Source organism: Helianthus annuus, chromosome 11 (genome assembly GCF_002127325.2).
Source record: "Helianthus annuus cultivar XRQ/B chromosome 11, HanXRQr2.0-SUNRISE, whole genome shotgun sequence".
Lineage (NCBI taxonomy): Eukaryota > Viridiplantae > Streptophyta > Magnoliopsida > Asterales > Asteraceae > Helianthus > Helianthus annuus.
Window position 1 is genome coordinate 98,994,332 of NC_035443.2, and position 21,483 is coordinate 99,015,814.

Genomic DNA, 21,483 nt, shown 5'->3' on the forward strand with positions numbered 1-21,483 from the left:
AAGGGCGGAGTTTTTGGGATCATAAGGTGCCGGTTAGTTGTAGTTGGAGCTGGAGGAAGATGGTTCAGATTCGTCCCATGATTCGTCAACACGTCTGGTCTTTGCTTGGAGATGGCAGAAATACTTCAGCTTGGTTTGACACATGGGAGCAACATTGGTCCGCTTTGTTCGTTTTTATCTCCGAGAACCATAACCCGAGAGGGTTTTTCTCTCAAGGCTACAGTTGCAGATATCTATTTGAATGGCTCTTGGATTTGGCCGGATGCATGGAGAGATATGTTCCCAATTCTTATTCAGCTCGACCACATGCAACGGAATTTAAATGCCCAAGATCGTCTTATGTGGAAACATGGAAATAATGTGGCCGAACACTCTTCTTCTAGAGTGTGGGAATCCATTCGAGCAAGGGATCAGGAAGTGGATTGGGCTAATCTCATTTGGTTCTCTCAATGTATCCCACGACATGCTTTTCTGATGTGGCTTATTGTTAGACGAAAGTTGCTAACTCAGGATAAAATCTTGCAATGGAACCATACACTGTCTAACAACATGAACATGATGTGCTGCTTATTGTGTTATGAAGATGTTGACTCGCATGAGCATTTATTTTTTGAGTGCAAGTGTGCCACGCAAGTTTGGGAGGCGATTCGTTCAAAAGCTGGTATGGAAAATCTGGAACCTAAGTGGTGTGATATTCTCGACTGGCTTGGCAGTCATTCGCGTTCAAAACCAGCAAAAAATTTGGTTTGCAGATTGTTAGTTGCGGCCATGGCTTACACTATTTGGCAGGAAAGGAATAACCGGTTGTTCAGAAATCATGCCAGGCCGCCGGATACTTTATGTAAGGTGGTGTTTGAAAGTGTCAGATATATATATCTGATGGGGCTTAGATTCAAGAATACCGCGAGGGTTCGGGAGCTACTTGAGAAGTGGGATGTTCACGGAGCTGATTTGGTCATGGAAAATGGATGAGGCTCGCTTCTCGTGTATCGTTCTAGATTTTTAGTCTAGTGGGTGTTTATTTTGTTTCACTTTTAGTTGTTTTTCTTGTTCTACTTTTATGGGGGTATGTCCCATGTTTGAACTAGTAAGGACTTTACCTTACTACTTGTTTTGATTTTTGTGAATATATAGAATCACCGGGGTAACCCTTTACCCAAAAAATATTTTTATGTTTAGGATAATTTTATCATTTATTATGTGTATTTTTATGATTACATACATGTTAAGAGTAATTTTATCAATTTTTATATGTAATTTTATAATTACACATATGTAAACTAGTTTTTTTTTACATATATGTAATTAGTTATTACACATATATATAATTTGGCTATTAAACATATGTAAACTATTTTTAACATGTATGTAATCATAAAAATACATATAATAGAAGATAAAAAGATCCTAAATACAAAAAAAAAATATGTATAAAATGATTTTTTATTAGGAGAGTTCTGCAATTATTTAGAGTTCTGAAATGAATATATATATATATATATATATATATATATATATTTCGGTTTTAAGAATTTATTATTTTAAAAAGTATAGAGTTAATTCAAAGATAATAATTAAGACATTATATAACAAAAAAACATGCATACTAATTTAAAATTCAATAGTAGATATATAAAACTAGGCTTGAAGTGTCGAAACATGTTCCATCAAATCTACATGAAGTATACTAGTACATGCTAAGCCGTATTTATTTTAAAACCTAATCGGTATTCAAGTACATGCTAAATTCGTACACCAGACTAAAATACTGTATTTTGAAACCTACTCGGTTTACAATGAAATTTATATCGAATTGTTCATAAATAAAGATAAACCACATTATGTAATTAGTTTTTGTTAATTAACGAGCACACGTTATCATCATATAATCAATTGATGTGATTAAGTGATTGTTGTTATTTTTCTCTATGTATATTTACACAAATTGTATAAACGAAATTTTGTACTATCAATATATATGTTGAATAAACAACCAAAGATACATAAACACTTATAGTTAGAGTATTGTACTAAACTAGAAGATCACCCGCGGCGGTGCGGCGTGGTGTTTTGTTTTTATTATGGTCGTCCGACCCGTTGTCGAAAATATAGTCAAAATATATATAGATGATTCGAAATATAATTCACTACCATTATCATTCAACATTCAAGACCATTCTATCACCAATCCTTATAAGTTTACCAGTTATTACTTTTTTTTCTTATATGTATGTATATGACCCCGTACTGATTGTCATTTCATACATAACTACTTTTTACCCATTTAGTAACAAATCGCAGCAACTTTCGACAAAATTTCACAGCAAACACAACAATTTTCAGCACAGTTTCACAACTAATCGCAGCATTATTCTCTTTTGTAACATCTACCTAAATATGTATGCAAAAGAAATGGCATGTGTTTATCTATTAGTGTTGGATTGGTGTGCTCCAGTAAGATAAAGATAATAATGGACGTAACAAATATATCAAGATATATGGATATCTAATAATGTGTTTTTCCACCGATAACAATAAGTTTGAAATAAGCATCCTGAATCTCTTATTAAATATGGTTTATTTCACCATATAATAAACCAATAAACAAAAGTATTTTTCTTCATCCAGACACTAAAAGCGTTTCATTGCTTTCAAAAAATAAGCAGATTGAGATAACTTAGTTCATATAAGCAATCCCAAATAACATTCATAAGAAGAGATAAAGCATTAACAATTTAACACCAATTCAGATGGAAAATGAAGTGTACAATTAATAAATAAGTGACCAATCAACAAACATTACCTAAAACATTACAATCCCAGTAAACCCAACATTGTACACCTAAACAACATCAAAGATTACAAGTTTACAACTTTTCAATCACCAACTTGAACCATTTGATCAAATAACTACCAGAAAAGTTCATGGGTTCCAGACATAGTCATCATACACTAACTTCAACTAAAAATGTGAATTCATCAACTAAATATGAAATGTGAAGAAACCCAGATCCATAAAAGAAAACAAAACCTACTTACAATATCATATTGGCTTTGAGAAACAATTCTAACAACATTTCTGTTTACTAACAGATCACCATCCATAAAAGTCTTAGATTCAGTTTTGCAATATGCATTCAAGATCACCACACCAACATAAAGATTAAAGATTTACAACACACCTAGATGAACTTCTTTATCAATCAAATATATATATATATATATATGTATGTATATATATTAACATATAACATAAATCCCAAAAAAGTATTTCTGTAAGTAGATAATTTTGACCAAATGTATACGAATGTAAAAGAAACTGTAAGTAAGAAGCCTACCGCGCCCGGAAGTCGGCAGTCAGACTTCCTTTAAGGCCGGTGTACTTCGTCATTCCCTCTATTCCTCAAACGCGAGGATGATTTTGATTTTCATCAATCAGTACCTTCATGAAATATGAAATCCCTCTTGGACAGCAAAAGAAAAGCACTGGCGAAGCACTGATGTGAAAAGAAGAAAAAAAAGCAGAGGAGCCATGGGTAGAACTGAAGAACCCTCGATTCCGGTTAGTGAGTTGTTGTAGTATACAAGCTAGGTTGTGATGTCACTGCCTGTGCGCACCGTGAATCCACGGTAAGGATCGGTGGCCGGCCCCCTCTCTCAATCTTCATCGTATTCTCTTACTCCCTTTCCTAGGGCTCTCTCTTCCTTATTCAAAGAGATGGCACAATCGTAATTAAGATTATGTTTTTGTCCAATCTATACACTGTTCCTAAGACCTACGTGAATTGTTATATAGGAATAATATTACATATTAGAGGTTTACGTATCTAGTAACAGATTCATTATCTATCTATGAAGTTTTTTTTATGTATTATATACAAGAGGATTATGTAATCTAGTAACTGATTCATTATGTGTCTATGAAGTTTTTTTTACAGCTTAAATTTCATCAAATCCGTCTTCGGTGAGGCTCGAACCCTTAACCTTAAGGGAAACAACACCTTAACTCCCATGACTTTGCCAATTGGATCTGAAGGGGTATGGTCCCAAATCTCGCACCAGGCTAGACGCGAGTGACCATCACCCATCTCAAATACCCCTATCGATAAGGATCTATCTGCGTTCGTGCGGGCACGCGCGAACCCAGTTGGCTTTTCCAACCGGCCAAGTGATGAGAAGACTTACTTTATGTATGAAAACGGTTGTTTTCGTCACAACAAGGGATGCGGTTACAACCGCGGTTACCGCACATAACGATGCGGCTCGGCACCGCATCCTAACGTCGATGCAAGTGGGACTAACATTTTGACTTAAGTGTCCAAACCAGCAAGTGGCACTGACAGCAGTCACCTGTCCAGCCCACATGTATGCAAAGCTAGTACACAGACTCACAGCCACAGCAGGACGTGGCATCACCCCAGGAAGCGTCCAAGACTTCCGTGACCGGCACTTCTGACACACCTGCAAAGGACTGCGCGTTGTCAGTCTAGCTACTCAATTACCCTCATTCGCTCTTCGGCTATAAATACCTATCCTGGACCAGGTTTGAGGTAACACTAATATGCTCTCTCTCACTTACTACTCAAACACACACTTTGCTCTCAAGAAAATACTGATGCTCACGCCGTAGTGTGGTAACAGGGAGCACCCCCACCCCATCCTCCTTGTTACGAGTCATGGTGTGTTTCCTTGTGCAGGAGACATGTTAGTGGACGGTCCAGCCATCAACCTCGGGAAGAAGGGATTAACCCTACTTGACAGACCAGTGAATTAACATTCCCGGTTAACCACTGTTTCATCACGATCCAACCCCTACCCCGTGTGTGAACTTATTTTACAAATACAACATACAAAATTCTGTATATAAAACTGTTTTTATATTAAGAGGGTGTTTGGGGTTGAGTTTTGAAAATTGATTATGCGTTTTGAAAAATCAGAATCAGATAATTAACCGTAACAAAACGTGATATTAAAAGATAGTGTTTGGATTTGATTATGTTGCTTGATATCACAATAATCAGATAATCAACTATTTGAGTGTTTGGCAAATATATATTTAAAAAAATAAACAAGTGACAATCCTTTTCTAAACGCAAATGATCAATTTTTGGAAAACTGCGTTTTGTTGCAACAGGGGGGAGCTGCTTTTGGAAAAGTGCGTTTTGTAACTTTCTAAACGCAAATAATCAATTTTTTTTTTATTTTTTTACCCAAACACTCAAAACTGATTATTTACGATTTCAAAACTCAATAATCTAAAAATCTCCTTTGAAACTTAACCCCAAACACCCCCTAAATGACCCCATTAGCAATGCTTTTGAAAGTTACTAACCACTTGTATTAAATTTGGAATTCAAAACCAAACCAATCAAGTAAACTTTGGTTTCAATGAAACTACTTTTTTAGCAAAACTATGGCAGTGTTTGTTTTAATTGGTTTACTTGATGTAATTTTTATTGAGATCGTGTTATGATTAATATTACAAGTAACTGAAACAAAAGCGTATATGTTATGGAAGTGGGAAATATTCAGCAACGCGGTCAGGGCTTAAACTAGTTAGAGTATAAAGTATATCAGAGTGAATAGTTCAACCCACCATATTAGTAATTTTCTTTCAATTTCACCATTTAAAATTTCTCTAAACCCAAAATCATTGACTAATATACTTCAGTTTATGTTTTGCAGTTCATTCTTCCAAAGTGAAATAAAAATAAACACAATCAACTACTATGCTTATGGCCTTTCAACTTGATGAGAGTTTTAATCAATCCTTTGAAAATCTTCCAAAACCAAAACAAGTTCATCAAAGCTAGTGCAGGCGGGATTGTGACTGTGCTATAATATCCCATCGGGTAAACTTGCTTCACCTGAAACGACACACAAAAACAGTGGTCAGGCGGTAATGATAGAAGCAGTGATGGCCAACCATGGTGCACCATGGCGGCTGCATCCCTACTTTTGAATCAATGTGGTTTGAACAATTTACCTGATATAAATGTGCATACATGTGGGAGAAAAAGAAAATAAATAAGATGACCCTTGCAGCCTGCATGAACAACAAATAAAACCATACAGAAATATGATAATGAAACATGAAATTAAAGAAAATGAACAAAAAAGTGTTGGCGGGTTTGAAAAGATGACCCTACCCGACCTGGCCCATTTAACCCACACATGGAATTACCCTTTTTCACAAGAACCCATTGTGACTTTGGAAAATACTGATTGTATGTTTGAATTTTTTGTGAGTCAACTTTATATTGTCAGTACAACTATTTTAAGATTCAATGGACATTACCAACCACCCGGCAAACAATGCAACACCATTCAACATGTAAAGTTTCGAGTTCTTCTTCCCAGAAACATCCAAATACCTACATATGCATATCTAATTATTGATTCTCGGGTCAAGCATGAAGATATCGCGTTTGTCTTGTTAATACATACCATCTTAGATTCACAAAGGGTGTTGTGATCTCTGTGAAGAGAACAATAAGGATGTAAAACTGAACTTGGCCACTTAAAAGGGATTGACCAATGGCTAACAAAGAGAGTCCGTGGTGCAAAAACTGTGAAGACAAAAAAGATCAGAATCAACACGAAATCAATAAACTGAAAGAAAACATTATTAATGTCTTTATAAAAAAAAACATTGTAGTTAGAATAGTAATAAAATTCTCTAAAATAAAGAGTTTTAGGATGTTGTAGACGTTTGAATCACTTCAGCGGCTTTTGACCCGTTTAACCCATTTTATAGATTACACCTTTGGCCCATTATCAATAAAACTGGCCCATTTTCATATAAAGTTGGTTGAGGTTGATACCTCCAATCCAAACCTACATGAGCTACCTAATGTAACTTCTTTTGATTGATAATTTTCCAAAGAGGATTTAATTGTTATTTATAAGCCTGGAGAAAAATGGGCAGCGAGAGGCCTAAGTACACTTACATACTCAAAACCACCTAAAGTTGGATAAGTCCAAATAATCATCACCAAGTCTGTCAAGAAGTAACCAATTGATATCTGCCACAATACAAAAACAAATACATACATTAGCATATACTGCTTTCACCATTTCTTTAATATGCAGTACACGGAATTTGTTTTAAGCGAACCGTATTAATAACGAGGCCTCAACCAGTCTTCTTTTTTCTTCTTTTGTCTTCTATTTTATTTTTTACTTTTTGTAATATTTAGCACGACTGGTTTTCTTGTATTTATTTCCTTTTCATATTTTGTTATGAACGGTACTATCCTACATACACATCTATGACTCTATGTAATATGTAAACTTTTTATACATGTTATATTTGATCCACAATTAACATATAAGTTTTACTTCTGTGTCGTCTCTAAGTCCCTTCTAGTTCAGTTTCAAAGTTTTACTACATGTTCGACCTATTAACATAAAAATAAAGCGTGCATGAACTTGTTTTGTTTTGGATTTGATTTACCATCCCTACACATTCCTCATTGCATGGCCCCGTGTACATGTGGTGAAAACAGATATTTTAAGCGAGCTAAAGAAGTCATACCCCAAGTATAGCATCTGATAATGCAGATGACCTGTTGATGATCCACTCTTCTCGGGCATGTTCATCAAAAAGATCTGAAATGACTAGAAGATAGATGGAACCAATGGCTACAACAATAGCATGGAAGGTTGAAAAGCCCCTGCAAATATAAGTGAATACTATTTTAGCTAAGCCAAGCTAATGTAACGATAAAAAGTAAATTAAGATCAAGAAGTTAGGTGATAACCGGTTTTTCCATTCAAGTTTCTGTGCATTCTCGAGTGTGATAAAACCTTTGTAGATTAAGGGGGTAATAATGCCTGTCAATTCATAAACCTTCGAAACGAAAACAAAACTGTCTTACAATTCAAGATGCAATGAGGAAAAGGAAATTGTTGGATATTTATGTCTGGTTCGATAAGTCAACGCTACCGACCGGGTCTTGACCCGTAAGAGTTACACCGTGGGCAACGAACTAAAATCCACTTAACTGGTTACACTGGTAATTACGAACGAAATACGAAACGTATCATAAATATGTTTATGATCATGAGCGGGTTTATATTATTAATATAATTGTTTATCTTTATGACAACTGGCACAAAACCGGTAATTTTCGTACTATTTTAATAATCATTTATTTCCCGCATTTATGTGTTTACACGTCAACATTATATGCTTACCTGTTATGCATTTGAATTCATGCATGTTTCATACATTAATTGTCACATTATACAATACTTTGAGCATCGCTTCAAAACGATTAGTAAACTCACCGGTTAGACGAGCTGTGACAGCACAGCTTCAGAATGCAGTCAAACAATAGATTTAGGACTTAGATGTAGGCCCAACATCAAAAATACATTAAAACCTAAGTGTGTGAACAAGGGTTAACATAAACACTTTCCGGAAGCTAAACTAAGCACTAAAAACTGTCCGAAACACACTTTAAATGCAAAATTCTGCAGAATTCAGCAGAATTCAGCAAAAATAAGTAATTAAACATCAATATAACATGCAAAATTAAGGTTTAAGTGTCCAGAATAACTTGTAAAGTGTCAGGAGTGAAAACTTTCATAGAAGGTACTTCATACCTTGTAAAATTCATAATTTAGCACTTTAACGAACCGACAACCGAACGATTAACCGGACACCACCCAAAACACCAGAAATAGACTAGAAACATAGTTTTTACCTTTTAAAGCTAGTTATGGTGATAAAACACCTTAAAAATCATAAAAGCACTTAAACACATAAACCTTATACTTAACACCCCTAACTTACCTTCTAGTCCTTAAACTTCCAAAACTTTGCACTTTACCCCCTACCATAACCGGCCCCAAGAGAGGCCCCACCACTTTCCCAATTAAAATATTATATTGTGTGTTCTAGATATCCAACACATGAACCCTTGGATTAAACTTATGTTGGAGTTATAAGGACATGAACCATTAGGAGATAAACATAAACTTATCAATTTCAAAACTTCACCATCTTTGTCTCCTCTCTTCTTCTACCTCACGGCCACACCCACATCTCCCCACATCACCATTTTCACTCATAATCAAGGCAATCTAAGGTCATACAAAGGTGCTAGAAGGTGTATAAGTAAGGTGTGAAGCATTGGAAGGTGAAGGACCTTGCTAAGGAGCTTTTATCCACTACATCTTCTTCATTCTACTTCTTCTTGTGTTCTTTGCCACTTCCCTAGCCACAAGAGCTAGTGGTAAGCTTCTTACACACATTTTTACTTCATGTTCATGCTATGTACAAGTTACATAATCTAAGAAACCAAACTTTCAAAGATGAAAACATGTAAATATAACCTAATCAAGGTGAAAACAAGTTGTTATGAAGTTGTTTGATGTATGATATGAAGTTGTGAATGTTGATCTTGTGTTTCTAGTTAGATCCACCACGTGTAAGCTTGTTAGAAGCTTAGATCTAACAAGTTTAAGCATGGATCTTGAAAGATCCACGATGAAACTTGATTATGAACTTAAATGGGTGTAAAGTGGTTTTAAAATATGTTTCTTATGATCTTAGAACCATAAAACTTGTGGATGATTAACTTGGTGAAATTTGTTAAAGTTGAACAAGAATACTTATTTTTGAAAGATCTAAGTATGTAAAGTAAAGATCTAAAAGACTACATGTTTTTAACAATATTCAAGTTCGTCATAAGGTTGAACATGATGATTTTAGTGTATGTTACTTGTAAAATTGTTGAAACTTGAATTTTTAGTGATGAAAAAAAAATAAAAACATGTTTTGAAAACATGGGAAACCTCCATTTTTAGGGGAAACTATGTCAAAATTTTTGTAAAATTTTGACACTTAGAAAAATACAAGTTTTGGTGAAACTTTTTCCCCAAAAATTCACCCAAAAATATTTACTAAGGTTTCCTAAATTTTATACAAAATTACAAGGCAAGCAAATAAGGTTTTCTTCAAGGTTAAAATCAATATTAAGTATGTATATATGTAGGGAAAATATATATATATATATTTAGTGGTCACAAAACTTATGTGCTAAGTGTATATTATGTGTATTATATGTATTAGTGTATATTAGGAACTTGAAAATACACTAAATATTCCAAAAGAGTATAACTACCAACACATACAAATACTTAAGAAATACTCAAAAATATAAGTATATAAAATTACCCATAAAAGGGTATATGGACAAACACAAAAAAACATATATATTAATATAAATATATATCCTACAAATTATGGACTTGGACAAATATTTGGACTTATTGGACAATCTTACATATTTATGGACACACACACACACACACACACACACACACACACACACACACACATATATATATATATATATATATATATATCATTACTACAAGTGATGAAAATTATAAAATTGGACAAATGACAAAAATAAATATATATGTATATTTAACAAAGTATGACAAAATATACATATAAATAACAAATAAACCTTAAAAATATATTATTTTTAAGAAATATAATTCCGGAAAGTATTAAAAATCAAAGAATTGATTTTTGGTAATTAATACAAAATACACATGTATTTACACCTAAATACAAGTATACTTTCCTACGTATACTTATACCAAAAATAATATTAGAAATATTATTTGTCAAAATTACTTATATCTATTTTGAAAAGTAATATAAGTATCATATATTTGGAAAAGTTAAAAATATATTATTTTTAACACATATCATTTTCAAATTCTACTTATACAAATATATATATATATATATATATATATATATATATATTTTTGGGGATAAAAATATATATAACGAATACAACACCAAATATATTGTGGAATATATACATTAATAATACAAGAACATATACATGTAAGACACAATAAGACAAATTAAACAAAATGGTAACTTGTAATTAGAGATTTACAAGTTAGGTGATTAACATACGTAGAACATTTATAGGTTACGGCACCCAAGTAGCGGACGTCGGTGAAGTTCGACGCACAAGACGCAAATTAGTGAGTTCATATCCCCACTTTTAAACATTTTTATTGTTTTCTAAACTTTGGGGAAAATACATGTACATTGGTATGTTTAAAACAAAGGAATCATACATAGATCATGTCACGAATAGGGTATACGTAAGCACCATTAATCTAGTTTAGACCGAAAGAGCAAGGGTTAGATCTAGCAAGTCCGGGCAGCCTCACTCTCTTCGCACCCATGGAGTGCTTTGGGTCACAGTCTAATGGGTAATCGATGTTAAAAGTCGCCTAGGTTTGGATGCTTCCTATGTCGTAACACATGTTAATGTCCCTGCAATACATTAACGATCTCGATTTCCTTTCATTTACAGAATACTAATTACAAATACATTTTTACAATTACATATCATGTTTTATACAATTACAACTCTTACATTTTACACAATCTACATGAATTCACACCAACTTTTGTTGACGATTTTTAAACTTACATGTATTTCAGGAAATTAGTGGAATTGCTCGTGGGCCCTTTTGTTCAAGATGTACTTTCATGTTTCAAGATGTTTAGTGTCCATACTCCATTGCCACCTTTTGATGGATGTGTTTGTTATATCCCGCCTCCTTACGGTGATATAGAAAGCAAAACCTTGATCTTTGATTTGAAATGATGTTGTAAGCTTTCAAACAGTTATCTTTTGTTGTGATGTAAAGTTTAAACTAAAATTGTATTTTGGATGATCAAACTTTGAATGGAAAGTTGGAGTTTGTTTTATATCATGTAGCATGTTTACTTCTCGTATACAATGAGAACCTTTCATGATCACACCTCGTGCTTCCGCCTCTGAAAGGGGTGTGACAATCTTAACTAATAAACTTGTTGCGGGTATTAACTGAGAAACGAGTACATGGACCGGGTGAGACAGGTATACTCATCTCGCCACTTGTCGCACATGTACCCATCCTACGCCACTTATCGCACATGCACCCTTGCATTGCCACTTGTCGCATATGCATGAACTCATAGCCACTTGTCGCGCATGCACTCTTGCATTGCAACTTGTCGCACATGCATTAACTTCTCGCCACTTGTCCAACTTGTGCATGCATGTCCACCACTTTGCAAGAATGCATGCATCTCCATATTGTATATATATGGATGCATAAGGTTGGATTAGAGGTTAGACAACTTGCATAAAAGAACTCTCATAACATCCTTCCGCCGCCGCCGGTCGCCGCCCTGCTACCCGGCATGTACTCGCGTTTCGTTAGTTCGTGTAACTAGCACGTGTTTGTTGAACCTCGGTGTCTCAACCGGTTAATTACTAACCGAAGGTATACCTAAACCCCCTATGGTTTGTGTTTTTATTTCGTGTTTGCATGTCGGTGACCTTGTTCCATTGCGGGTACACCTTGGTATAAAAGTGTTCATATTATTTATATATTGTTACCTATGCTTTCGTTGCTTATATATATATATATATTCCACTAGTTAAAGTTTATTTTAACTAACATATATATATATATATATATATATATATATATATATATATATATATGTATACGTATTTGTCAAAAGTGTTTTGACTAATCTTTGAAACAAATAAATATATACATATATGAACCACCCAAGCATTGCGGTGGGGTCGTGAAACCATGTCAAATAACATCAATGTCACATCATTTCCAGCGACTGAAAACATTTTATACCTCGGATTCCCATCAGTGGTATCTGAGCTGATGTTCACCACATGCAAATCGAAACTAGTCTTTTTCACCGGAATAATAAGTCACAAACTTAAAAAGTCTAAAGTTTTTGATTTATTTTTATTTTGGGCAATATATATATATATTGGTCATATTTTTTAATTGTTAATATTTGGTTGACCAAAACTTGCCCAAACAAACCTTTGGTTACGTTGAATATGTAAACCGGGCCCGACCTTGTGGTTGTGTTTTATGGTTGGTTTTGTTTATGGTTTTGGCCCATTTTGTGGTTCAAAGTTGTAATAGATAGGGTTTTTGTCTTTATTATGTTTACTTGTTTAATATTGTTGATGCGAAGACCCGTAGCAAACCTGAAGCAAAACCGAATGCCAAGAGGAGTCTTGGAGTTAGTGGAAGTCGCTCAAGACAACAAGATGCACTCAAGTCTATCCTTGTGGTTGTTTTGTGTGTTCTGACTGTGACCCATTTGATCTTGCTACTTGGCTCTAGCAAGATCATAACCATGCCCATATGATTTACACATTCATTTTTGCTATTATGGTTGCCATTAATAAATGTTATTACACATCAACCTAATACCAAAACGCATTCTTAAAAGTTTTTTTAAATGAAATCGAGAAAAGAAAGTTCTAGCAACTTGTAAATTTTAATAACCACTAGAGTTTTAAAACCTGTTTTTCCCACATATTTAAAACTCATAAATTTAATACTCTTCATTATTAACTTTAATTGGTTATTTCAAGTCGCGACAAACTTAGTTTTATAGGTTATCTAAAACTAATTATCCCGAGAGGTGAAAGGGTCCTTTTGGTATAGTCACAAATTTTATATCTAAATTAAAACCGATTATAACGACCCTATTTGGTAAAAATTAAAATCAATGGTCTATGACATCCTACTACTAGTAACACTTAGGGCATAATGCGAACCATCAGTGTTGGAGCCACAACATGACACTTGGTGTCTAGTTTATCTTTCCAAGGTGCAAGGGCTTCGTCGACACATCCGACCCTTCCACATGTGACCGTTTTAGGAAGACTATTACTTTTCTTCTCGTGTTACGTGCTACAGCTGTCTTGAGAACAAAAGTGGCATAGATGAGGCCAAACGTATTAATGCAAGGGCAAAAAGTTGTCCTCGCAGCCTCATAAACCCCGGGAGTTGTGCTTTTCTCACAATTGACAATCGTTGTTAGTCCGCTTGAAACTCTTGCTAATGTTGCGTGCTACAGCTGCCTTTAGAAAGAGCCTCGAACCGGATTCTCGTTCCTTATCGTCTCACCTCACTATATAAGGAAAATACATTAAAAATACTAATTAAATAATTTTGCTTAACAGATGTCATCTGAAAACAACTCCTCTTTTGCTCTCAAGTCCATACTTGAGAAAGATAAACTGAATAACACCAATTTTCTTGAATGGCACGACAACTTGAGAATCATTCTCAAAAATCTTTATGTTTTGGAAACCTTGATCCCAACTTCACCCGAAAATAATACTGTGGTTGCGAAGAAGGCTTTCGATAAACATAGAGAAGATGCCCCGGAAGTTGCTTGCCTCATTATGTCTCCAGATCTTCAGAAGAATATGGAAGACATGAATGCCTTTGACATGATTGAGCAACTCAAAGGCATGTTTCAGAAACAAGCCCGTAAGGAACACACTAACACCATGAAACAACTCATAAGCTATAGAATGCAAGAGGGTTCCTCAGATAGTGCTCATGTCCTCAAGATGAAAGGCTACATCGACCAATTAAACAAACTTGGTTATCCTCTCCAAGATGAGGTATCCGTTGACTTCATTCTCAACTCTTTTTTCCAGTCACTATGATCAATTTGCTATGAACTTTAACATGAATGGCTGGGTAAAGACAGTGCCAGAGCTACATAGGATGCTCAAAACGGCAGAGATGAACATTTCCAACAAAATAAACCAAGTGTTAATGGTTCGATCTGGTGGTGTTAAGAAGCCCAAAACAAAGAAGAAGAATTCTAACAGCAAAGGTAAAACTTTCGTTGCTGCCAAACCTGCAACAAACATGAGTAAACAAGTTGTGAGAGCCCCTCCTCTAGAAGAGAGGCAATGCTTTGAGTGTAACAAGATTGGGCATTGGAAATGTCTTGCAACACATGGGTATTTGATACCGGATGTAGTTATCACATCATTAATGTCTTGCAGGAGCCTAAGAAGTGGAGGAAACTGAAACCAAGGGGCATGGAGCTCATTGTGGCGATGGGAAGAGAGTCCCAGTTCTAACAACTGGCACATTTAATCTTACATGTCCTTCTGGTCTTGTTGTTGTTCTGAACAATTGTCTTTTTGTACCTGGTTTGACCAGGAACATCAATTCAGGTTCGTTGCTTTTTGAACAAGGATTTAGATATGTTTTCAATGATGTTGCTATTTCTGCTTATCTAAATGGTATTTACTATTTTAAGGCTAAACCTCGAAACGGTATTTATGAAATTGATGTTCAACCTAGCAGTAACATATATCACCTTTCTAAACATCAGAAAAATGGTACCGGTGATTCATTCCTATGGCATTGTAGACTTGGCCACATAAGTAAGGCACGCGTAAAATGCTCCAATCTGAGGGGATTCTTGAATCCACCGAAGCGGACTCTTTTGATGATTGTGAGTCATGCTTAACTGGTAAACTCACCAAGGATCCCTTCACCCAAACGAGTTAGTGATCTATTAGGACTCATACACTCAGATGTATGTGGTCCTTTTAGAACCATGACTAGGAATCACGAGAGATACTTTGTTACGTTCATCGAGGACTATAGTCGATATGCTTATGTCTATCTCATGAAGCATAAGAATGAAACCTTTGAAAATCAAAGAGTTTCAGAATGAAGTTGAAAACCAACTTAATAGAAAGATTAAAATGTTTTGCTCAGATTGAGGCGGTGAATACCTCAACTTAGAATTTCTCGATCATCTAAAGGAACGTGGAATAGTTTCACAACCCACTCCACTAGGCACACCCCAACTTAATGGCGTGTATGAAAGGAGAAATCGAACCCTACTGAATATGATTCGATCGATGATGTGTAGAACAAATTTGCCTCATTCCTTTTGGGGTTTTGCTCTTATGACTGCTGCTCGACTCGTAAATCTAGCGTCGACCAAAAATGTAAACAAGACTCCATATGAGATATGGCATGGGCGTAAGCCAAGTTTGAGTTACCTAAGAGTGTGGGGGTATGATGCTTACATCACAAATGATTCTGATGACAAGCTCGACCCTTGAGGCGAAAAGGTTGTTTTCGTCAGATACTATAACCAAAGCGGTTATTACTTCTACCATCAAAAAGAAGACTAACAGATTCCTTGAAGATGAACTTCTTAGTCGAGGAACTGGAAGTAACTTAGTGGATCTTGAAGAAGTTCAAGGACCACAAACATCCGTTAAAGAGGTCAGAACGTCTGAACCACAACAAATTGTTGATACTGAATAAGACTTGAACACAAGCCTTCGCAGGAGCATCAGGACTCGAAAAGAACCCGATAGATACATTTGGCATATTGAGGGTTCTGAAGTCCTGACAGTAGCCGAGTCTGAGCCTACTAGTTACCATCTGCTATTTCTAATCCAGATTCTGCGAAATGGCTAGAGGCCATGGAAGCTGAGATGCAATCCACATGTGACAATCAAGTCTAGGACTTGGTTGAGCTACCCCCAAATCTCGGGCAGTAGAGAGCAAATGGGTTTTCAAAAGAAAAACCGACATGCATGGAAATATACAAACCAATAAAGCACGGCTAGTAGCGAAATGTTTCACTCAAACTCAAGGTGTTGACTATGATGAAACCTTCTCGCCCGTTGCTATGATCAAACTGATCAGGATATTACTTGCCATAGCTGTGTATTGTGATTACGAAATTTGGCAAATGGATGTTAAAACCGTCTTTTAATGGACATCTTTCTGAAGATGTTTATATGGTTTAACCTGACGGTTTTATTGATCCAAAATATCCTAATAGGGTATGTAAGCTAAACAAGTCCATTTATGAACTCAAGTAAGCGCCTCGGAGCTGGAATCTTCGTTTTGACCAGAAAGTCAAAGAGTTTGGTTTTGTCAAGAATGAAGATGAACCTTGTGTTTTTACAGAAAGGCTAGTGGGAGTGCTATATCATTTCTCATCTTGTATGTAGATGATATATTGATCATTGGAAATAACATCCCCATGCTTAAGGAAGTTAAACATTGGTTGGGATCTTGTTTTGCAATGAAGGATCTTGGAGAAGCCGCTTACATTCTGGGAATCAAGATCTATAGGAATAGATCTAAGCGACTTCTTGGGCTAACTCAGAGCACATACATAGATCAAGTAATAAGACGCTTTAAGATGGAAAACTCCAAGAAAGGAGGTGTTCCAATGACTAAAGGAACCGTCTTGGACAAATCACAAGCTCCCTCAGAGGACCTGAGATAAAGCAAATGGAAGCAGTTCCGTATGCTTCCGTGATTGGTTCTATCATGTATGCTATGGTATGTACTCGACCGGACGTCGTGTATGCTTTGGGCATGACTAGCCGTTACTAGCAGAGCCCTGGGATTCCCACTGGACTGCAGTTAAGAACATCCTTAAGTACTTGAGAAGGACAAAATATATGTTCTTGATATTTGTATGAGTCAATAAGGAGCTCATTGTAAAATGTTACACTGATGCTAAATTTCAAACTGACCAAGATACCTCTCGCTCACAAACAGGTTTCATGTTCACTCTCAACGGAGGAGCTGTCTCATGGAAAAGCTCCAAGAAGAGTGTCATGGTTGATTCCACCATGGCATCTGAGTAAATTGCTGCATCGGATGCCGCAAAGGAAGTTGCTTGGATGAAGAAGTTCATAACCGATCTCGATGTGGTTCCAAGTATCATGAAACCCATCCAGATATTTTGTGATAACACAGGTGCTATTGCTCAAGCCAAGGAGCCTAGATCTCATCACAAAGCCAAGCACATTTTGAGAAAGTTTCACTACATACGTGAGATTGTGGAACGTGGAGACATCGTTATAAGCAAAATTGATACAGATCAAAACCTAGCTGACCCGTTTACTAAGCCAATGACTCAAGAAAAACATGACCATCACATGGACGGTATTGGGCTTAGATTAGCTAGTGATATGTTTTGATTTAGTATTTGGATGTACGAACATCAAACAGTTGTACTCTTGCATTCATTTTGATTTACTTGTTAAATGCAATTCTTGAATCCTACAACTGTGTTTGAATTTGATACGTTTAATCCATGAATTATGTATTCTAAATTGTCCGAAGCCGATCAGACTCGTGGGAATGATTCTGAATTAAGACTTTTTCTGAATTTGGACTCAAGTGGTTGACTTCCAAATTCACAGGCCTCATTGTGAATGACGTTGGAGGTAACTCACGTCAAATCATCTTCATGGATTCAGTCATAAGATGTTTTGACAAAGGTATACTCATATGGCATCCTCTGACCCGAAATACATATTAGAACTTCTGTTTACAAAGAACCATTCTTTGATTACTGCCAACCGATGTCGTATAACTACCAGTCATAAAGGCTTTAGTTGGGAATGGATCTTAAGTTCAGTGGGAGTTGTATGTAATAAAAAGGAAATTTTGTACTCTTACATTAAAATGTAACAGCTAGGCATCAAGGCGCCCTCGTTTATTCATACTGGAGAAGTGTAAGGCTTTACCCAAACTGACTGTGTGTTTGATTGGGCCAGTATGAATCTGGATCGAGAACAAGAATAATTTAAACACATATGAAAATGAATTGATCCATGTCTCATAGTTTCAAATTGATGTCTTTTACAGAAAGGATAGATGACAACGATTGCCATAAGTCTATTGTCTTCAAGTAGCAAGCCATTGCTAAAGGGAAGATACCTTGATTAGTGACTTTAAAGTGTCATGACTTGTAGGGGGCAGCTATGTGTAGCTAGAGCACCGCTGGCTGTCTGCATTGAGATCTTATCGGAGACCGTCCAAGTGGGAGCTGTTGAATATTTACGTTCGATCCGATAAGTCAACGCTACCAACCGGGTCTTAACCCGTAAGAGTTACACCGTGGGCAACGAACTAAATCCACTTAACTGGTTTAACTGGTAATTATGAACGATATGCGAAACGGATCATAATTATATTTATGATCATGAGCGGGTTTATATTATTAATAATCGTTATTAATAATATAATTGTTTATCTTAACTAATAAACTTGTTGCGGGTATTAACTGAGAAACGGGTATATGGACCGGGTGAGATGAGTGTACTCATCTTGCCACTTGTCGCACATGCACCCATCCTACGCCACTTGTCGCACGTGCACCCTTGCATTGCCACTTGACGCAGATGCTTGAACTCCTAGCTACTTGTCGCGCATGCACTCTTGCATTGCCACTTGTCGCACACGCATGAACTTCTCGCCAATTGTCCAACTTGTGCATGCATGTCTACCATTTGGCAAGCATGCATGCATCTCCATACTCTATATATATGGATGCATAAGGTTGGATTAGGGGTTAGACAACTTGCATATAAAAACTCTCATAACACCCTTCCGCTGCTGCCGCCACCGCCGCCGGCCACCGCCGCTGCCCGGCCTGTACTCGCGTTTCGTTAGTTCGTGTAACTAGCACGTGTTCGTTGAACCTCGGTGTCTCAATCGGTTAATTACTAACCAAAGGTATACCTAAACCCCCTATGGTTTGTGTTTTTATTTTGTGTTTGCATGTCGGTGACCTTGTTCCATTGCGGATACTCCTTGGTATAAAAGTGTTCATATTATTTATATATTGTTACCTATGCTTCTGTTACTTAAATATATATATCTATATATATATATATATATATATATATTTCCACTAGTTAAAGTTTATTTTAACTAACATATCTATATATATATATATATATATATATATATATATTTATACATATTTGTCAAAAGTGTTTTGACTAATCTTTGTAACAAATAAATATATACTTATATGAACCGGATTTCAAAAAAAAAAATATACCCCGGATTCCCATCAGAAATACTAGTTAAAATGTTACAGTTGTAGTTAGTTACAAGAAGAGAACACCATTGGAAGAAAAATTCAGATTATAGGTCCATTCTAATAATGTAACTGTAAAGCCATAAACGATATATTTTATAAGGTCCAGTTAATTATAATGACCTGTTTGCAACCAGCCAACTCATCTACAATCCGTTTGACTAGTTTGGATATATGAATTACATGGTAGTGTTGGGGATACTCTATTTTAAATGTATCCAGGTTAGAATTGATGTCTTTGACACAGCAAATCTGAGGTGCTTGCCACCCCAGTAAATCCTATTTTAAGAAAATCCAGAGTGGATGTAACTAGTATCCCTGTCGTTAAGGAATGATACCCAAATATAAAAACAATGCACCAAGCTAGAATTCAGGAATTAGTCAAGAAGTGACATATGCCATAAGTTGAATTAGTAAGTCAATGTTATTATGTACGTTAACGAGTCAGCCTGTTCGAGCTTGAAAAAACGTTCCCTTAGGCCTTAACGAAATTGGGTATTGGGCTAACTAAAGGTCTCAACCTAATGCCAAAGGGGTTAATAACTAATCTAAACCATAAGATTAGCTTCGTATGGGGCCTATGTTGGTATCTGTATGGGTGTACCCTATTAAAAAATATTTTACACATACATATCGGGTTTTTTTCATAAAAAAAAACGTGCCCTCGAAATATCGGTCCCTGGCCAGTGGTCCTCCTTGCCCACCCCCAGAGCCGGCCATGGAGTCAGGATTACTAATTGCATAAGTGACGGAACCAGAACTTCTTTATTAGGGTCATCATAACGCTTTGTTTTCTGCCGGCTACGACTAGAGGGTCTAATTCATATTTTTTTTCCTCAGATTTCATGTATCCTAAAATCAAAAAAATCCAGGGGATCACGTGCCCATGCTCTGCAATAACAAGTTAGACTTCACAAAAGTGGTCGAAAAACTCACAATTGTAAGGAAGTGTTCGGGATTGTTCATTTAAGCAGCTTATGCAAAGCTAAACTTGTAATTTTGAATCCACATTGAACATATAAAACCTTGGGTAAATCCTACATTGGTTGTGGATGTGGATAAGAGAGGTGTTGGGTATATAAGGAATATCCAACCATCAACGCGTTTCATTTCAGAGACGCTGGTTGTGGATGAGAAGATAACTCCGCTTGAGAACATAAAAATCAGAACCCTCCTAATCATGGTTAATATTGGACAGAGATAACCATTTATCATACACCCCTTTCACAACCTAAAGTTCTAATAGACAAAACGCATACAAAAAGAGAAGAGAAGTGAATACTTACAATTTTACACATGAAAATGCCCCCCAAAACTGAAAACAACCACAAGCTTGGGTTACTTGAACTTGCATGATTAACAATGGTGCTAAATCCAGAAGGGGCCATAAGGTTTGTCTATCTTAAAGCTGCAACAAAAACTCACCACATAAACCATAAACTTAAACCACAATTTAAGATAATAAACCCATAAACTTACTGGGGTTATGTGAATTGTTATAAAGATCTCCAAGAGAGAATAACAAACAGAGTTTTTTGTGAGGGAAAGTATATGAGCAACAAAACCTGCAACCTGGTGGTGACAGCGAAGAAGAGCGGTATAAAATGGTAATACAAAAAATGATAACTCTAATTTTTTAAAGCATTATTATATGAAAGAAGTACTCTTTTCACCATGTGTTCTAATTTTTAAACTTTTTAATTAAA

General features: G+C 35.9%; 1 protein-coding gene across 2 annotated transcripts; it reads right to left on the bottom strand.

The window, feature by feature from the left end:
• Positions 1–5,633: 5,633 nt before the first annotated feature.
• Positions 5,634–21,416, bottom strand: LOC110939968 (TLC domain-containing protein 4). Of its 2 annotated transcripts, XM_022181534.2 has the most exons (9): positions 21,257–21,416; positions 21,064–21,185; positions 7,764–7,852; positions 7,538–7,676; positions 6,951–7,025; positions 6,448–6,569; positions 6,299–6,374; positions 5,987–6,046; positions 5,634–5,867 (listed from the first exon to the last, which is right to left on the bottom strand). In XM_022181534.2, the coding sequence occupies exons 2-9, from the start codon at positions 21,163–21,165 to the stop codon at positions 5,721–5,723; spliced, it is 810 nt and encodes a 269-aa protein (XP_022037226.1). In that variant the 5' UTR covers positions 21,166–21,185; positions 21,257–21,416; the 3' UTR covers positions 5,634–5,720. The 2 variants fall into 2 exon arrangements, with proteins under 2 accessions (XP_022037226.1, XP_022037227.1); XM_022181535.2 differs by lacking the exon at positions 6,299–6,374 and having other exon boundaries at positions 21,257–21,415.
• Positions 21,417–21,483: the final 67 nt, after the last annotated feature.